Raw genomic sequence first — 18,545 nt, forward strand, 5'->3', positions numbered from 1 at the left:
GGGTTATGGATGAGGTGGTGAGACGCTGGTCACTGTGCAGCACACAGCCTGTTGGCGGGGGGTGGGGGGGGGGTAGGGGGGGCGCAAATAGGGAGTATTTATGGCCCCTTCCAGCCCCCAGGTTGTGGGGCTCTCTGCCTGTCTCCTACCCTGTTTTTCAGCTTCAGGCTCACCCTGCTACAAGGAGGGCCTGCACTGAAAGGCGAGGTCGGGAAGCAGAGGGCGAAAGACCAAGGCGGGTGGCTCATTTGAGGCCATGCTGTGTGCCAGGCAAGGGCTTGTCGTCTTTACCTCCTGCCTTTGAGAGGCTGTCACGCGGGCGTTGAGCCTGGGCGCTCTGGGGTCAGCCCGTCCAGAACTGAGCACTGGCTCCCCTGCCGGCAAGGTCTGTGACCTTGGGCAAATGATTTAACCTCTCTGTGCCTTGCTTTTCTCCTCTGTAAAATGGAGAGGCGACACAGAGATCATGGATTCTTCTGAGATCATTCACATCAACGGCTTAGCCCAGGCATTGGATACAAACTAAATCAGAGGTAGCTATTATTATTCTTGTTACTTTCAATGCCTTCTAAGCCCTTGTTCTATTCTGTAGGCGCTCTAGGGGGTCCAGATGGGATCCATAGGACTCTGGCCCAGGGGCCCACTGGGCCTGGGTAGAGCCAGGCCATATGGCCCCGGGGGTGGGGGTGGGCAGCCGTGGGGGACAAGCAGGGAGGCCAGAGAGGCGCCGGAGGAGGCAGGAAGTGTTTGCTCGGCAGGCAGGCAGGCAGGCGGGTGGACGGGAGCATGTAGAAGCCTCCCTCCCTCACTGACCTCCTTCTCAGGCTGGTTCCCAGCCTGTGTGAGGACCCAGGCCCCCTCCCCTGGGCCCCCAGTGGCCGTGAAGCACACACTGAGCGCTTTCCCACGAACTGTTCCAAGTAGCTGGGCCTGCAGTATCCCCCACCCCCAAGCACTCGCACTCTGGCGGGTGAGGGGGTGTGTGGCAGAAGGGGGGGGCTGGGGCTGGGGGGGATCGGTCCGTTCTTTATCAGCCTGGCTCTGATCCAGACAGATGTTTCGTTTTATTTTGAACTTCCAGAAAATAGGTCATTTCTTTCCATTGTGTCCCCGGGGAGGCCTCCTGGGGCGAGGAACACAGAGTGAGTGACGAGTGTGGGGGCCTCGCTCGGGCCCTGGGGAGCTGGGAGGGCATCAGCCTCCCTGTGTCAGTCATGATGAGCTGTCGGCAGGGCCAGGCCGGGGCACCAAGGTTCTTAAAGGCGGAGTTAAGAAGCCAGCCCCTTCCTAGGGACAGAAAGGTTCCTCTGGTTGGGGTGTGAGAACAGGAGGGAGGGGACAGACTGGCGGTGAGGAGACAGAAACGGGGAAGTGCAGCAGGACCGACAGAAGCGACAGAGTAACAGTCCATGGAACTGGCACGGTTAATTCCACCCACTTGGACTTCCAGAACAACGAGCGCCCAGGCCAGGCTCCAACTGAGCCGACTGCTACTGCTTTGTTTGGGGGACCTCATAGGTACCTGAAAACATTGAAGGTCCTCTGGGTCTAGAAGCAGCGTGGCAGAGTAGAGCCTGGATGACCAAGCTGCATCGCTGTGTGATTTGGGCCAGGTTGGTCACCCTCTCTGGCCTTGATGTGATCCTGAGGCTTGTGGGGGGAGTCATCGTGTAGAGGTGGAGCGTTGAACCTTTACGAACAGACAGAAGTGAGGCATAGGATTGAGGGTGGCAGGTGGGAGCCCCTTCCCAGGCCTCTACCCCCCCCCCACCCCGACCTGTAACTGTGTCCCTGCCCAGCGGACCCTGCAGTCCTCCCTGGCTCCCACCCACGCCGCAGGAGTGCACGTAGGCCTCAGCTCACTTGGGTGGAGGCCACACGGACCACAGTCTGCCAGGTCCAGCCAGTGTGGCCCTCACTCACGTGCCCTCCCAGCTGCTGGCAGGAGGGCTCAGTCCCTGGCTCCAGATGCCTCTTGCCCCCACTCACTCCCAGGCCCGAAGCTGGCTGCCTTCTCTGAGCTGAGTCATGACATCCAGGCCAGGGCCCCTCCCCGGCACCCCACCCCCACCCCAGCGTTCCAGCCCAGCCCAGCCGCCTTCTGGAGCAGGGTCCCGACAGCCACAGCATGGCAGCTCTGGAAGGGGCATCCAGGACAGCCCTGCCCACCCTGTGTGCACACGGGGAAGCCAAGGCTCAGAAAGGGGCAAGACTACCTTGCAGGTGGGTGACAGAGCTGGGCCGAGGACCCACATCCCCTTATTCCCCAGCCAGGGATCTGCGCCAGTTTGTCCCAGGGGACGCAGAGTGGAGAGAGGTGTATAGAAGAGAGGACGAGGCTGCAAGCCACTCGAGCCGCTGTCCTGCTTCTGCCTGCAACTTAGCCATCTCCTGGGAGTCTCAGTCCCCGTTCCCTGCCTGGCTGGGACAGCGCAGGGAAAGTGACTTTGATATAAAGCTTTATGAATGGCAGGGCAGGGGGCATTCTGTGGGGACAGAGATAGTCTGAGCCCCCGGGCCTCGAGCCCCCAGCCTCACATCAGAGCCAGGGACCTGAGCTTGCCTAGGTCAAAACACTGGGACCTGTCCCTGGTTCTTTCTCAGCCTCAGTTTCCTCACCTGTACAGTGGGCACAGGAAGAGGGTTGGATTGGATACATGATCCCTGAGGGCCGTGGAGCTCTGAGCTTCCATGACTTTAACCCCGAGACTCCATGGCTAGGCCTCCTCCTCCCTCTGGCATCTTGTTTATTCGGAGCATCCCCGGCCCGCCCGGGACTGCCTGCCCCAACGACCCCCTCCTCCCCGCAGCGTGCCTTCCCCCCCCATCCCCATCTCGCCGCTATTTGTGCCCGGCCTGTCCCCTGCCGCCAGACTGAGGGGGCCTCTGTCCACTCTGGTGCCCCCAGCCGCTCCAAACCCTAAAGCAGCTGGGTGGCAGTTCCCAGTCCTGCCCCTCTGCCCCATTCTCATCTCAGAAAATGGCATTGTGCCCCCAGGACACACACGCTCCTGGCCCCCAATATTCCAAGTCCAAAACAGGAGCGGGGGCTCATTTAAGCTACTTTCGCTCCAGCGCCCCGGCACCTATCACCAAGTCCTGTGGTTTCTCGGCTAAACAAGTCTCATTGCCATCTGTCTCTCTCCACCCTCTCGCCAGCCCAAACCAAGTAAGCGGAGAAGGTGGTGGTGTAGAGAGAGTTCAGTCTCTGCTCTGCATTCCTGGGCAAGTTCGCCAAGTGCTCCCTGCCTCAGTGTCCCCATCGAAAACAGGAATCATCCTTGTATCCACCTCCCAGAGTTGGCTGAGGAGCAAGTAAAGTCGAAAGAGGCTAAGTGCTCAGAACGGCTGCTGGTACGGTAAATGTAGAACACGCACTGGCTTGTGTTCAGTGTCGTGGATGTGTGTTCAGGTGTCTGGGCCTGCGTGCACACGCTCTGTGCATATCGTGTGCACACAGCTCTGCACACGTGCACGCTTCCATGGGCGTGTGGGAGGCATGCAGGCGGCAGTCTGTGCCGTGCGCACGTGTGCTGGGCACGGGGAGGGAGGGGAGTGTGTGCACACGGGGCTTGCGTGGGCAGGCACATGTTGAGTGCCTGCGTGGGGGCTGGGCACACACATGGCCCGCTGCACACAGATGTGTTTCGGAGCAGCGTGCGAGTGAATGTGCAGGCGGGGGTGTGTGCGTGTGCGTCCACGCTCACCGTATGCAAGCCTCCCTCCCTGGCAGCCGCAGAGGCCCTCCTCCCTGGCCTCCCTGTGTCGTGGGAGTCTCGGGACCCCGAGGGAGGGAAGCTGCTGCTGGCGGATGTGGCCAAGAGAGACTGGATTTATTTAGATTAAGGTGGTGGGAAAGGAGTGGAGACTCAGAAGAGCCGGGAGGAGGGAAGGCTGGGCTCACGAGGGATCCCCAAGCACGCTTGCTCCCCTGGACTTGAGGTCCTTGATTCACTGTGAGGAGCTGGGCAATTACTGCATCTTGGGACTGACCTCTGTCCCCCTAACCGGGCCAAAATAAGAGGAATCGTGAGGCCTTCCTGGCCCTCAGCACTCTCCTCATGGGCAGAGGGGGGATCCCCGAGAGTCTCCTCCTTCTCTCTGTTTCAGGGGCCTCCCCAGGCAGGAGAGTACGGCAGGTCGGAGGGTGCCTGCTTCCTGACTGTGACATCCACCTTGTCCCGGGTGGCTCCTTCCTGGATTGCAGCCCTCCCCCTAAAGAAGGGGGAGTTGTCACAGGAAAGCCCCTAACCTCCACATCAGCTGCCTGGACCTCTCTGGGGTTGGCTGGAACCACAGCAGCCTCTGGGAAGCACAGAGGTCCGTCGGCATTAGGTAGATAACTGGGCCTGTCAGGGAGTCATCTAAAGATGGCCTGGGAGCTTAGGTCTGGGTGCCACCAAACTCCACTCTGGTTCTTCCCCGTCCTCCTCTGGCTTGCTGTCCATGACACCTCTGGGGTTTCCATATCACCAGCTTACTTGTCTCAAAGTCCCCTGAAAGACCGTCTAACTCCTAATTGTAGAGATGGGAAAAGTAAGACCCAGAGAGGGAAACAACTTGTCAAAGTCCACACGGCATGTCTGTGACCAAATGGTCAGGGAGATTCAATCCACAGAATGAGATGGGTTATGGATTCTCACGTGACTCCAGCCTCACTAATGTAGCCCCCTCCTTCTCATCAGCCCTCACCTCCCTAAACCACCCCAGCAGGAATAATAGTGACTAGAACCTTCTCCCTAGCCAGTCAAAAAAGCAGTTTTAGAACAGGATGGCTCTTTGAGTTGACCCATCTGAACCTCTCCCTATATTCATAGGGAAACTGAGTCCCAGAGAAGGCAGGGGACTTGCTGAGTCTCCCAGCGAGTCTGCGGTCCCTTGTGACTAGAGCCAAAATGCTCATTGCCTAAAGAGAGAACTCAGTCCAAGATCCCCGGGGCATCTATACTCGCTCTGAGCTCTTTTGCCCGGCCTATCCTATCCCTGGCCTGATTCTGCCTTTTTGCTCTGTGACTAGGTCATGATTCTGTCCCTCTCTGGGCCACTGCCTGTTTGAGAAGGCCCCTCATGGATTAGAGTCTCAAAGACTCTAAGCTGCCCCCAGCCTGAGGCCCAGCAGGAGAGGAGCCAGGGTCAGGGGAACTGGGGGCCCAGCCGGCATGGCCCAGCCTTCCAGAGCCAGGCCAGCCCTGGTTACAGTGACCTCCCATCTCCAGGCCAGCCGACCAAATTCCTCCTTTAGAATAATAAACAGTGTGGCCAGCCAGGGAGGCTGCGAGGGGAGGGGCAAGGAGACTGAAATGACCCCCTCCCCCAGCCTGGGCTGCTAATGATTTTCTTTGGCTGAGATCTCGGGCAGGAAGGGGGGAGCCAGAGGGGCACCCACCGAGGGGCAGATGGGCCTCCGTGGGGGCTGCTGGCTCTGCCACGGCCCGGCTCCCTCCTGCCGGAGGAGGCCTGGCATCCAGCTGGAGGGGCTGGGGCAGGAGGCAAGGGAGTGGGGGGGTGTGGAAGGGCTGGGCTTCGGGTCTGGGACAGTGGGGAGAGAGGAGAGGGGAGAAATGAGGGGAACCTCAGGCAGGCCAGTCTGAAGGGGCAGGAGGAGGAAGAAGGGCAGAGCAGAGCTGCTCAGGGAGCTTTGTGGGGTGCTGGGCAGAGGGGAGCCTGGGGCCCACTAGTATGTGTCAGTGCAGCCCTGTGAGTGGTAAGCTTCCTATCATCCCTCTTTGAGAGTTGGAGACTGAGGACATAGGGACAGCAGTGGCACAGGAAGCAGCTGCGCCGGGGCTCGAACCGGGACCCTGGGCCTGGATTGGAGAGTAAAAGGGCCAAGATGGGGAGTGGAGTGGGGGCAAGCCAGGCTTGGCCGCAGGAGCAGGACCTGGCTGGGCAGCCCCTCAGGGAAGTCAGCAGCCCCGCAGCACCAGGAGGCTCCCTGTTGCCCGGTCATGTGGTCACTTCTCACGTTTCTTGCTCTGTGATCTTGTCCACTTCTGGCCTCCTTCCTGTCGATGCCGTGGGCAGACCGTTGTAAGCTGGCCACTGGTGGTTATTTGGGACCCTCAGATAGGGCTGCCAAGGGCAGGGATCGAGCAAAGACCCACCTAATGCAGTTTGTGTCTCTGTGTTCCTGCCTCTGTCTCTCGCTGCCTCCTTTGGTCTCTGTGTTTGTCTCTCTCTGCCTCTATCATTCCAGGCCTCTTTGTCTCCCTCTCAGACAAGTTCTGCTGTGTCACCCTGGACAAACTTCTTTCCTTCTCAGAGCCTCAGTTTCCCCATCCGGACACTGGGGGTGGGAGACTTGAATTCAGTAGTCTCCAAGGACCTTCGAAGCCTTGCCGGGCAGTGGGGCCTCCCCTGGGCCCACCCCCTGGCCCCTCTCCCCTGGGCCTCCCTGTGTAGGTTGGGGCTGAGTAGAGGGGGCCAGGCACGGAGGTGCCCCCCTACATTCCGCAGTCCTGACTCCCCCGCTTCCCTTCCCACAGCCGCCTCCACTTCCTGTTGTGCTTGTGGAGCCTGTGGGAGTTCTCTGGGCTCTGGCTTACCCCCTCCAACTCCCCCACGCCTTTCATCACGCTTTCCCAAATATTTGTCCTGGCAGATAAGAGCCTGGTATTGGAACTGTCACCCGGAGGACTGGCTGTTGGAGCTGGCGGGCGCTGGACGCCATCCAGCCCAAGTCCCCTCTCCCACTGTACATACAGAGAAACTAAGGCCCAGAGAGGCCTGGGTTCAGCCAAGGCCACTGGAGAGGTAGAGGTAGAGCCAAAGCAGGGTCTAGGCACCCCGAGGCCAAGCCCCGTGCAGGGGGAGGGGACCCTTGGGCATGAGTGCCCTCTTGGTAATGGGACATGGGTGGTTTTTGACTTCAGCCCCATGGACATGGAGACTGGGTGGCCGGGGCTGGGGTTTACTCTGTAGGACCCACGTGCTAAGACAGACTTTGAAATGACTCGGCTCGCCCTGAGCCCTGACCCTTGTTTAACTCTGCAGGACACCATGCAGCTCCCGAGCGCCATGCCAGCTCCTGTCCTCAAAGGTAGGTACACTGCAGCTTCTGAGTGCCATGCTACCTCCTGTCGTCAAAGGGGCAGGGGGGCCCTGGGACGGTGGTGCATGATAGCACCAGGGCCTGGGAAGCAGGGGCCCTGCCGTGCTCTTGAACCTCAATTTCCTGCCTTTCCAGTGGCTCTCAGTGGAGGCCTTTTTCTACTGCCCACTCGACTCAGAAACCTCGGTGGACCCCTGCTTGTCCAGAGCCATTAGCTCAAATCCTTTGCTCGGTCCTCCGTACCCCGTGGCCCCTCACCAGCTGCCCCCACCCCACTTGCTAACAGTCACCTCCGTCTCCCACCTCTTCTGAGGACTCATTGGTATCAGCCTGGCTGGTCTGCTTCCGGTCTGGGACTCCCCTCCCCTGCCTGGATCTCTCACTGGCTGCGAGCTCCCAAGGCCTGGCTGGGCTTCTCCTAGCACACCCTTCCTTCACTGCTGCCTGTTACATGCCGTTGGTGCTCCAGGGGCTGGGTGGCCGACCAGCTAGTCAATCAATGGCCACTGGCAATCAGTGACCAGCTGACAGCCTACCAAGGATGAAGGATGACTGACTGGCTGGCTGAGCACCCATAGGTCTGGGGGACGTGGCTTATAGAACATTTCCCGGAGGATATCAGCAGGGGGAGGGGAACCAATCACCTGACCGCCCCCCCCCTCCCGCTCACACCCCAGTTCCCTCTGGCTCCCAGCGGCTGCTGAGTCTCTTGCCCAGTCTGACCTACTCTGAACTACTGTGCTCCACCCTCCCCGAGCAAGGCCACCTCTGGGCTTTGGATGGAACCCGGGCAGCTGGGGCAGCTGCAGGGAAGGGGCTCAGAAAGTGACCTGGGAAGTAATGCAGGAACTGGAGGCCTGGGAATTGCTTCCCGAGGATTTCCTGAGGCCTTCAGGAGAACATGTCCACAGCCTGCACACAGCATAGCTGAAGGACTCTGAGGCTTAGGATGGAGAGACACTAAGATCAGGAGGCCAGGAGGCTAGAAGGAGTCCCTGGGGACCAGGCACTGGACAAGCAGGCTTCAGAGGCATGGGTTCCAGTCTCTGTTGGATTAGGGAGGTGTGTTCTTCAAGGACTGTGCAGATATGGCCTCCTCCAGGGTCAGCCGCGGGGGGGAGGTGCTGACGCGCCTGTGCCCTGACATCCGATGCCTTTTCTCCCAAAGGCCAGGTGCTGTTGCTGCCCCTGCTGTTGCTGCTGGGACCACAGGCCTCCTGGGGCCTGGTCATCACACCTCCGGGGCCAGAGCTTGTCCTCAATATCTCCAGCACCTTCGTTCTGACCTGTTCGGGTGCAGCTCCGGTGGTGTGGGAACGGATGTCCCAGAAGCCCCTGCAGAAAACGGCCAAGAACCAGGATGGCACCTTCTCCAGCACACTGACACTGACCAATGTCACTGGGCTAGACACGGGAGAATACTTTTGCACCTACAAAAACTCCCTCGGGCCGGAGCCTGCTGAGCGAAAACGGCTCTACATCTTTGTGCCAGGTAAGGGCCCCCGCCTGTGTGCCCACTCCCTGACTTCTCAACTGCAGGTGTCTGGGGGAAGCTGAGAGTGCTTAGTGAACACTGTGAGGCACAGCCAGCTTAGAAATGCAGACAAATCATGGAATCCAGCCTGGCTCAGTCCAGGACTGTGTTTACTCCCACCCCTTGGTCTGGATATCTGACTCCTCCCTGCCAGCCCACCCCATTCCTGGCTCCCAAGAACTCTTCATTCTCAGCAGGTTCCAGTATGCTCTCTTTTGGCCTCCACAACCTAATTTTCCCATTCTCCAAGCCCCAGGTACTAGCTGCCCTTTGACTTGTGGCTTATTTTCTTTCTCACCCTGGTGCTGACCGTATCAAATGTGAAAGCTAGAAGAGACCTCTGAGAGCAGCCTTATTCTATAATGGGAAGACTGAGGGCCAGAGAAGGGAAGACACCTGCTCAAGGTCACACACAGAAATTCAGGGGATAGCCAGAAAACCAGCCACCTTGACCCTCATTCTTGGCTCCACACCTGGCAGATCCGACTATGGGCTTTCTTCCGGTCTTCCCCGAGGACCTGTTCATCTTTCTCACGGAAATATCTGAGATCACAATTCCCTGCCGAGTGACGGATCCGAGTCTGGTGGTGACACTGCACGAGAAGAAAGTGGATATTCCACTGCCCATCCCCTATGACCACCAACGTGGCTTCTCTGGTATCTTCGAGGACAAGACCTATGTCTGCAAAACCATCATCGGGGACAGGGAAGTGGATTCTGAAGCCTACTATGTCTACAGTCTCCAGGGTGAGCCCCCTTTCTGGCCTGATGCTCAGCAGAGGCAAGTATGACCCTCCGCAGAGGTATAGCCCTTTCCAGTTTTACGAAGTGTGCAATTCCATTTTTCACTGGATTTTCACTGTAGTCTTGGAAGGCAGGTGGTGTTTCCCCATTTTACAGAGGAAAAGCCTGACACTCAGAGGTTCCGGGAAGTGTTAGTGGCAGGGCTGGGCTGTACATTGGGTCAGGCAAAGGCACAGGCCTTGGAGCCAAGTGGGTTTGAAGGCCAGCCGTCCGCTTCCCGTCTGAGTGACTTTGCACAAGGCATACAATCTCTGAGCCTACTTCTTCCTCTGTAAAATGGGGGAAATAGTGACTGCCCGCCTAGTGGGATTATTGTGAGGATTAAAGACAGAGGCTTCCTGGTGCGTGGTTGTGCTCAATGCCTGTCTCCTATACTTAGATGCCCAGAGAAGACATTGGTTTCGAGACTCTTATCCCTTCCAGAATGTCAGCTCCATGAGGACAGGAATTTTGTCTGTCGTGTTTACTGCTAAAGCCTCAGTGCCTAGACTAGTACTTGGCATATAGGAAATGTTTAATAAATATTTGTTGAATGAATGAATCTTCTACACCAGTCATCCCTTCTCTCTCTCGGAACCCCCACCCCATCCCCAAGCTGAAGTGCTGGTGGCTGGTGGTGGCCTCCTCATCCCTAAGCCAATCTCTCTCCATCAGTGTCGTCCATCAATGTCTCAGTGAATGCAGTGCAGACTGTGGTCCGCCAGGGTGAGAACATCACCATCATGTGCATTGTGACCGGAAATGAGGTGGTCAACTTTGAATGGACATACCCACGCATGGAGGTAACGCTGGGCCAGGGGTTGGAGGAAGGGCCAAAGAGGGACGGCTATCTTGATTTGCAGCCTAACTTCTTGGACGCGGCCTGATTTGGGGGGCTTTCCCCACCTGTCCCTACAGAGTGGGCGGCTGGTGGAGCCAGTGACTGACTTCCTCTTCAATGTACCCTCCCACATACGCTCCATCCTGCACATCCCTAATGCCGAGCTTGGCGATTCAGGGACCTACATCTGCAATGTATCGGAGAGTGTGAATGACCATCGAGATGAAAAGTCCATCAATGTCACTGTGGTTGGTGCGTGCCTTGGGCTTGGCCCCGACCCTCTTTCTGAGCCGGACCTAGACACTGTCACAGCCCCGGGGTACTGTCAGTCACATTCAAGGACAGCTCTAGCTTCATTCAGTACTAACCAGAGCCTATTTCCGGGATAAATCCAAACCAAAACACAATGTCAGCCCCAAATCCAACTCTAATCCCAGCCTAGGCTTTCTGCCTAGCCAGAACCTCAGCCCCAACCAGATTTCTAAACCTAACTGCCATCCCAGGCCCAGGCAGCCCCATCCTCAAATTCAACCATGTTGCAACTCACCTCAGCCGCAGTCCTGAGCCAGAACACGCCCGGTAAGAACAACTCCAGTCCCAATCTCAAACCTGGCTCCCAAACCAGTATCACCCCTCAGTTTGGCCCCTGCTTCCGTCTCAGTTCCAACGTCAACCCCAGCTCCGGTAACTCCATCTCTCCTCCGGCTCCTAAAGCCTGAAGCGCCGCCCCCAGAAGGCTGGGCTCCTTTGGCATTCAGTTGATGCCCTGCCTCCGGGAGCCCCGCCTCCAGGAGGCGCTGCCTTATTGGTAGCCGGGCATAGCCCCGCCCCCGGGGCACCGCCCCTGACAGCCGCCCCTTGCAGAGAGTGGCTACGTGCAGCTGCTGGGAGAGCTGGACGCCGTACAATTCGCGGAGCTGCACCGCAGCCGGACTCTGCAGGTGGTGTTCGAGGCATACCCGCCGCCTACTGTCATGTGGCTCAAGGACAACCGCACGCTAGGCGACTCCAGCGCAGGCGAGATTGCCCTGTCCACACGCAATGTGTCTGAGACCCGGTGAGCAGCAACCCACCCACCCCATTCTTGAAGTTACTCTCTGCAGCTGCCAGGCAGCCCACAGCCTTCAGCCACTGGATAAACCTAGACCCACCTTTCCCGAGAGCCCACTATGTGCGAGGTGCCATGCCAGGCACTGGGGGGTGCTGCAGAGATCCAGATAGACTGCTCCATGCCTCCTAGAATTTCCTGTCTATGGGGGAAACAGACATTGTTCTGACGATCACCCAGATGTGTAGTTGTCCTTGTGATGGGTGGAGCCAGCAGGGAGCAGCTGAGGAGAAAAAGGCCAGAGATTAGGGAAGAGGGTGCCAGGCAGGCCACTACCACCTGTGCATGGATGGTGGCTGGGAGGCTGATGAGCAGGCTGACACAGGCACGGTATGTTAGGATAAAGCAATGCCAGGCCTTTCTGCAAGGGGGAGATGTGGGGGGGAGGGGGAGAGGGAAAGGGTGCTCCCCCCACCCTCCTCCTCCTACCCAACACTCCCTCTTGGCTCAGTGGAGCCAGCTTCCTGTAGGTGGGGATTCAGGAGAGTCCTGGCTTTGCTACCGATGCCTGTGTAACTTTGGGAAGCCCCTGTCCCTCCCTGGGTCTTGTTTTTCTTGTCTGTACAAGGATGTTGTGGGGGGGGGGGGTTCCCATAAGAGTCCTTCCAGCTCTGGCAGCTGGGCCTGTCTTGCTCCCCAGGTATGTGTCAGAACTGACATTGGTGCGGGTGAAGGTGGCTGAGGCTGGCTACTACACCATGCGGGCCTTCCACGAGGATGCAGAGGCCCAGATCTCCTTCCAGCTGCAGGTCAATGGTGAGGGGCCCTCCACCCTGCCTCCCACCAACCCCCAACCCCCCCCCCCGCTTCCATCAATTCTCCCTCCCTACACTGTCCACCCACCCATAGGGGGAGCAGGAACAGGAGCAGGAGCTGAGGACTCAGGAGGTTGGCTTCTAGGCTGAGCTCCAACACTTCCACTGCTGGACGAACTCAGTATATCCCCTCTTTGGGCCTCAAGTTATACAAGGAGGCCACTGGGCTAGACTGGTGTTTCTAAAACCTCACAGCAAATTACATAGAAGGTTAGAAGATAAGGAGTGCTGTAGAAAAAAAGAGCCTGGGTAGACAGGACTGAGAGTTCAGGGTGCATATAGCCTCATCGAGCTGGCCTCAGGGAGGCGACGTTTGCGTGAAGACTTCGAGGTGAGGCCATCAGGCAAGTGGCTGGTGGGAAAGGGCCCACCACGCTGTACGAAGGCAGCAGCAACAGCAGAAAGCCTGTGTGGCTGGAACAGAGAGGGGGGGAGTGGTGGGAGGTGAGGTCAGAGCTGAGGCCTGGCAGTCGGGGGCTGGGAGGAGGGCAGACAGTACAGTCCTCTAGAGCTGCCGTATGGACCTTGGCTTTTCCTATGACGGAAATGACCAGCCACTGCAGGGTTTGGAGCAAGGGAATGACACACTGAAGACTTACTGTTTTGTCAATTGACTGTCTAAAAATAAATTTATTTTGAAAGAGAATTTAACCTCTCAATTGTAGATGGAAAATTAGCATCACATGTCATAAATAGAAAGCAACCACTAAAATAAACTCTGAGGAAACAAAGCAATGCTATTAAATTCTAGTTCCATGCTCGCGCTTTCCCAGGGCTTTCTCTGACCCTCAGACCTGCTCTTGTCTTTGTTAAAAGGGAAGATTAGCGTCTCAGAGAGGTGTTAGAGACAGACTAGCACCCCACTGAGGCTTCCCCTTTGAAGTACCCAGAAGGGGAATCTGTCACTTTTCACACGGTGATTCCTGGTATTTAATGTTCACCTGCAGCCTGAAGCTCCCTTCCCCCACCCCGGGGGGAGAGGCTGGGCCAGGTCCTTCCTGAGGGCCTTTCTCACTGTCCTTTCTGACCTCCCCACCTCCTGGCCTCCTGCCCTCTCCACACAGTGCCTGTCCGTGTGCTGGAGCTGAGTGAAAACCATCCTGCCAGCGGGGAGCAGACAGTCCGCTGTCGCGGCCGGGGCATGCCCCAGCCACACCTCATCTGGTCTACCTGCAGTGACCTCAAAAGGTGAGCAGACCTGGGGCCTCTGTCTCCCAGGGTAACCACAGCTGGCTGGAAGGACCCAGTGAAGCTCGTCTAGATCAGCCCCTTCTCTGGGCACATTGTTCCAAGCTAGAGCCCAGTCCTAGGAGATGTGGCTTCTTGGAGATTCTCTGTATGACCTAAAGTGTCCGTTTCCTTACCTTGACTCATGATCAAATGAATGGAGCGGATTTTGCCATCCAGGGCTTTCCGTTCTGGGGTAGGAGCGCCCTCTGCCGGTCAGTCTAGGGGCCACAAGAGGAACGAGCTCAGCACCAGGCATTGGGAAGAAGCAGGAACCAGAGGGGGGTTGTGGGGCGGGGTGGGGGGCCGGCAGAGGGGTGGAGGTAAGGGGAGCCTCCTTCCACCACCGCCCTGTGGCGCTGCTTGCCTTTGGCTTCAGTTTCCCAGTCCGAAGAGGGAAGGGACTGGAAGCTGACCCACTGGCTCTCCCGCCAGATGTCCTCGCGAACTGCCGCCCACCCCACTGGGGAACAGTTCCGAGGAGGACAGCCAGCTGGAGACTAACGTGACTTACTGGCCTGAGGATCAGGAGTTCGAGGTGGTGAGCACGCTGCGCCTGCGCCGTGTGGATCAGCCTCTGTCCGTGCGCTGCACTCTGCACAACCTGCTGGGCCACGACATGCAGGAGGTCACCGTGGTGCCACATTGTGAGTCCTCCCGCCTTGGTGGCCCCTGAAGACCATTCACCCCCATCACAACCCTGCCATACTTGGATCCGTGCCTGTGAGCCCAGTGGGCTGGAGTCAGTGTGTCTGTGGGCACTCAGGAGGATTATGAAACCCACCAGAGTGTGTGCTCTTACGCACTCACACAACAACACAGTATTGGCATATGTGTGTACATCCATGGGTCTCTGATATAAATCATGGCTATAGTATATGTACGCTGTATGCATGTCATAAGCCATGCATATGAGTAGGCCTGATCCTTGGACGCAGGTGCAAACCTTCCAAGTGTAGATTTGTAAACCACACAATGAAGAATGCCCAACCCCCAGACACACATGTAAAGCTGGAGTGCATGTCTGTCACCTGCCTTGTGTGTCAGCCCACCGAGTGTATGTTTATAAACCACGTATATGAATATGCCCAATCCCCAGACACGTATATAAATCCAGGAGTGTATGTCTGTATGCACGTACGTGCGCATGCACAATCCCCATGCAGGCGTGCAAACAATGCATGTAGAATTCCTACGCATGTGTGCGTCTGTGTAAACATGGAGTTGCAGCACACCTTTCTGCGAGAGCATGCAAACACAATCTGCACACAGATGCCTGCTGCACAATGCACGTCTGTTAGAAGATACACAGACGTGCATGATTCTTGTCTATGTGAATAGTCTCCTCCAGTACCTGGATGCTCTTGCTCCCTGCTAGTTCCTGTGTGTGCATCTACCTGTCTGCTTGTACTTCGTTTACTTGCTCGTTTCCTTATTCAGTAAATAATAATGGAATAGTAATCCCCAGCTTCTCACTGGGGAAGGCCCAGCCCTGCCTGCCCTTCTAGTGCCCACAGCCCAGAGACAAGGCAGAGAAGAAAACACAGTCCCACTGCTGGGGTCAGTACTTTGTGGGGGAAAGCCTAGAGAGAGGAGGGGGCTCCATGTCCAGCTATGGGATTCAGGAAAGTGTCCTGGAAAAAGGAAGCTTTAGGTCAATACCTAAAAAGATAACCTGGGAGTTAGCTGATGAGGAATGGTGTTCCGGTAAAAAGGTATGGCCTGTGCAAGAGCCCAGAGGCATGATGGGATCAGAGAAATCTTGGCTGGAGCACAGAGTATGTGTGTGATTTAGGGGCTGGAGAGAGGAGACAGAGGCAAGGGAGTGGTAAAGGAGGAGCTGCAGGGGTGGGCAGAAGCCAGCGCAAGCAGAGCGTTGAGGGCTGTGTGAGGCATTTTGACAGGTCGGTGAGCTGGCCCACACATGTGTCTCCGTACGCAGAGCTGCCTCCAGCCCCCCACCCTGGGATGGGATAGGTGGAGGTTTTCATACCTTATCTCACTCACACGCACACACATGCACACATATCCCTGAGCAAGTGGGCACCTGCCGACCAACTTGGAGCGAGACAGGAGTAAAGCTTTCATGTGCCACCTGGAGGGGAAGCTGTGTACCAGCTCATGGGGAAACGACCATGGCTGGATGAAGCCTCTTCTTTGTACTCAGATGGCTCCTTGGAAGATTCAGTCTTCCTTCCCAGGACTGCGATGTGTGACCTGGTGGGGAGAGGGAGGAGAGGAGTGATGTTGGTCTGCGACCCTGGGGAGGAAGGACAGGGCCTCCAGGAGAGCCGAGAGGGGCAGGTGGGGGACAGAGGGGGAGGGAATGAGTCCTTCAGGGATCCCATGGGTGGCCAGTGGGTCAGGGCAAGGGGGATGAGGGTCTGGCCTGGGTGGGTGCAGAGGGAGGGGGAAAGAATGGGAAGTTGTGCAGCAAAGAGGCTGAGGCCTTAGGGAGGAGACTTGGGACTTGGGGGCCTAGAGTTAGCCCTACCTGGTTACCCCTGCTCCCTGGGGGATACACTTTATAACTATTGTCACTACCCTGATGCCACTGGGTACTCAGGGGAAGCAGAGGAGGAAACAGTCTGGATTCATCAGGTTGTGCGAGCTCAGTCACTCAGTCCATTGGCCACTTGGTCAGGCTCTGTCCCAGCTGTGACAGCCCCGGCAAGGGCAGAGATTCAGATGCAAGGTGAGTCTAGTCATCAGGAGCTGGCATCCAGTCTGAAGCCATGGCAGACACGTCAGGCCTGGTCAGACATGTCACACGTGGTCAGGCCAGACTGATCCTTGCAAGGGCTGAGGGATATGGGGGCCCACAGTGAGCTGAGCTACAGCTGTTACTTAGGGACGTGGGTACTTATGGGAGAGGCTGAAGTTCTGGCCCAGAGGGAAGGGCTGTGTGTCTGATGTCACGGGCATGGTTGGTGGACAGGGGGACAAGCAGAGAGGGTTCGTGTTTCTGGAGGTGGGGTGAGGGGTGGCCAGGGCAGCTGCCAAGCTCCCTCTTTGCTTATGGCCAGCTCTTGTCTCTGCTTCCAGCTCTGCCCTTCAAGGTGGTGGTGATCTCGGCCATCCTGGCCTTGGTGGTCCTCACAATCATCTCCCTCATCATCCTCATCATGCTCTGGCAGAAGGTAATCTCCCATCCTTGCCTAATGGGTGCAGACTGGTACACTATTTTCTTTTCTTTTTTTCTTTTTTTTTTTTTTTTTTTTGCACGGAGGCCCCTGCCATCCTTGAATGTTACAGGATCTGTCCACGTCCCAGCCCAGCACACAGGGCAGGTGTAAAATGATATAGAGTGGCACCGGTGTCTGAGCTGCCTCCACCCCCAGCAGCAAGGGCCATCTCAGGCCTGGTCCAGGCCATCCAGGGTCCCCTGCCCCTGCTCTGCCCTCCTGGGTCTTACTTGGACATCAGCCCTGGCCCTCCCAGCCATAGGGCAAGGCACTTTTTGGGTGGACCGTGGACTCCAGAATTCTTCCACCTCTCACCCCCAGAGACTCCCAGGATTCTAATGAAACGCGTTCGCATCCTATTAACCTGTAATTTAAATGCCCTGTTCTGTGGCTTCATTATTCTACGATCCCAACGTTTTAAGATTCCCGAGTTAAGATTGCAGCACCCATGATTCTATCATTCTATGATTCCAATCCTGTGATTCCAGCATGCTATGATTTCGACATTCTAAGCTTACATCCTTCTGAGATTCCCGCTGCGAGTGACCCAGCATGGGGAGGGGCTGTCCATACCCAGCCGAGTGCCCCTAGCTTGTGTCCATTTCCAGGGCTGCCTGCCCTTCTATGCCCATCTGGGGAGCAGCCAATGCTCTGAGAGAAGCTGGTGAAGAGGTTCTGATGAGCCGGGCCCTTGGCCATTAGCCCCTCTTCAGCCACTGCCCAGCTAAGGCCTGTTGTCACCTGTTCTCACTGAGCCCACGGAGCTGAGCTTTATCAGTAACTTGCTGCATGACTTCAAATATGCCTCTGCCCCTCCCTGGCCTCAGGGGCTCCTGCTCCATCTGTTCCGTAAGGGGCTATAGGCTCGTGGGCCCCAAAGCCCAGAACTCCTCTGACGATCCATCCCTGGTGTCGGTCCTACAGAAGCCACGTTATGAGATCCGATGGAAGGTGATTGAATCTGTGAGCTCTGATGGCCATGAGTACATCTACGTGGACCCTATGCAGCTGCCCTATGACTCTACCTGGGAGCTGCCACGGGACCAGCTTGTGCTTGGTCAGTCCAGGGAGTAGTCGTGGAGCAGTTTGGGTACTTGAGGTGGGGGGGAAGACTGTCTGAGGTGTGGTTCAGCCTTGCCATGACTAGCTTTGAGACCTAGGGCTGCCGTCTTGCCTTCTCGGGCCCTCAGTGTCCCCGCCGCCATATAATGGGCAAGGTGGTCCCCTAGGGACCGTTCAGCATTGAGGTCCTATGATCCTGTGCCTTTGTGAGCTAGGAGACCTTTGTGGCGAGAGAGGAAGTATTCATCGAAGACAGCCTGCATGCCAGGCCTGTGCTTAGTCTAGCTGGAGAGGGTGAGGCATACAGAGGAGCTGAGCACCCTTCTGGGGTGGGAAGAAGGCTTCCAGGGACAAAAGATGGTCCAGAAAGCAGGCAGAACTTAGATGAGACACCAGGAAGGCCTGCCAAACACTGAGGTCTTATCTTAGGAGACTCCTTTAGGGGAACACCTTAATTCCAGGTGGCTTGGGGGATTGACCTCAGAGAGGATGGGGTATGCCGTTTCCTGGTGGGCCAGGAGCTGAGGGATTGTCTCTACCCCAGGACGCACCCTCGGCTCTGGGGCCTTTGGGCAGGTGGTGGAGGCCACAGCTCACGGCCTGAGCCATTCTCAGGCCACGATGAAAGTGGCGGTCAAGATGCTGAAATGTGAGTCCTGGGAGCCTGCCCTTCCCTCACGTCTGGGCCCCACATCTCCCCTGCCCTTTGCCCGCACATCCAGGCACTCCCTGATTCTGATTTGCTGGGCGCAAGTGGTCCGGTCACCTGGTGGCCAGCACCACTCCAGATTCTGCTTTGGCTAAGAGGCTTCCTCATTCTGCCCCCTCCTCCTGGCACCTCCTTCCCTCCCTGACCGTCCTCCCATCCTCTTTCTCCTCCCCCTGCACGTGGGTCCTCACCACCCTCGGCCATCTGGGTCTTCCAGCACGGGGTGGGGC

At 57.3% G+C, this 18,545-nt stretch overlaps 1 protein-coding gene across 3 annotated transcripts in view; it reads left to right on the forward strand.

Moving 5' to 3' along the window:
• The window catches only part of PDGFRB (platelet derived growth factor receptor beta), a 37,849-nt gene that overhangs the window by 8,869 nt on the left and 10,435 nt on the right, over positions 1-18,545 (forward strand). Inside the window, exons 2-14 of one of the 3 annotated variants that reach the window (XM_043598061.1) lie at positions 4,111-4,335; positions 6,994-7,039; positions 8,220-8,543; positions 9,066-9,332; positions 10,044-10,171; positions 10,287-10,461; positions 11,074-11,266; positions 11,958-12,073; positions 13,197-13,320; positions 13,795-14,006; positions 16,405-16,499; positions 17,469-17,601; positions 18,151-18,255. In XM_043598061.1, the coding sequence (XP_043453996.1) occupies positions 7,000-7,039; positions 8,220-8,543; positions 9,066-9,332; positions 10,044-10,171; positions 10,287-10,461; positions 11,074-11,266; positions 11,958-12,073; positions 13,197-13,320; positions 13,795-14,006; positions 16,405-16,499; positions 17,469-17,601; positions 18,151-18,255 (1,912 nt within the window). In that variant the 5' untranslated portion in view covers positions 4,111-4,335; positions 6,994-6,999. Of the gene's footprint in view, positions 1-4,110; positions 4,336-6,993; positions 7,040-8,219; positions 8,544-9,065; positions 9,367-10,043; positions 10,172-10,286; positions 10,462-11,073; positions 11,267-11,957; positions 12,074-13,196; positions 13,321-13,794; positions 14,007-16,404; positions 16,500-17,468; positions 17,602-18,150; positions 18,256-18,545 lie in introns of those variants that run through there. The other 2 variants (XM_043598051.1, XM_043598070.1) reach the window with 2 other exon arrangements.

Source organism: Prionailurus bengalensis, chromosome A1, assembly GCF_016509475.1.
Source record: "Prionailurus bengalensis isolate Pbe53 chromosome A1, Fcat_Pben_1.1_paternal_pri, whole genome shotgun sequence".
Classification (NCBI taxonomy): domain Eukaryota; kingdom Metazoa; phylum Chordata; class Mammalia; order Carnivora; family Felidae; genus Prionailurus; species Prionailurus bengalensis.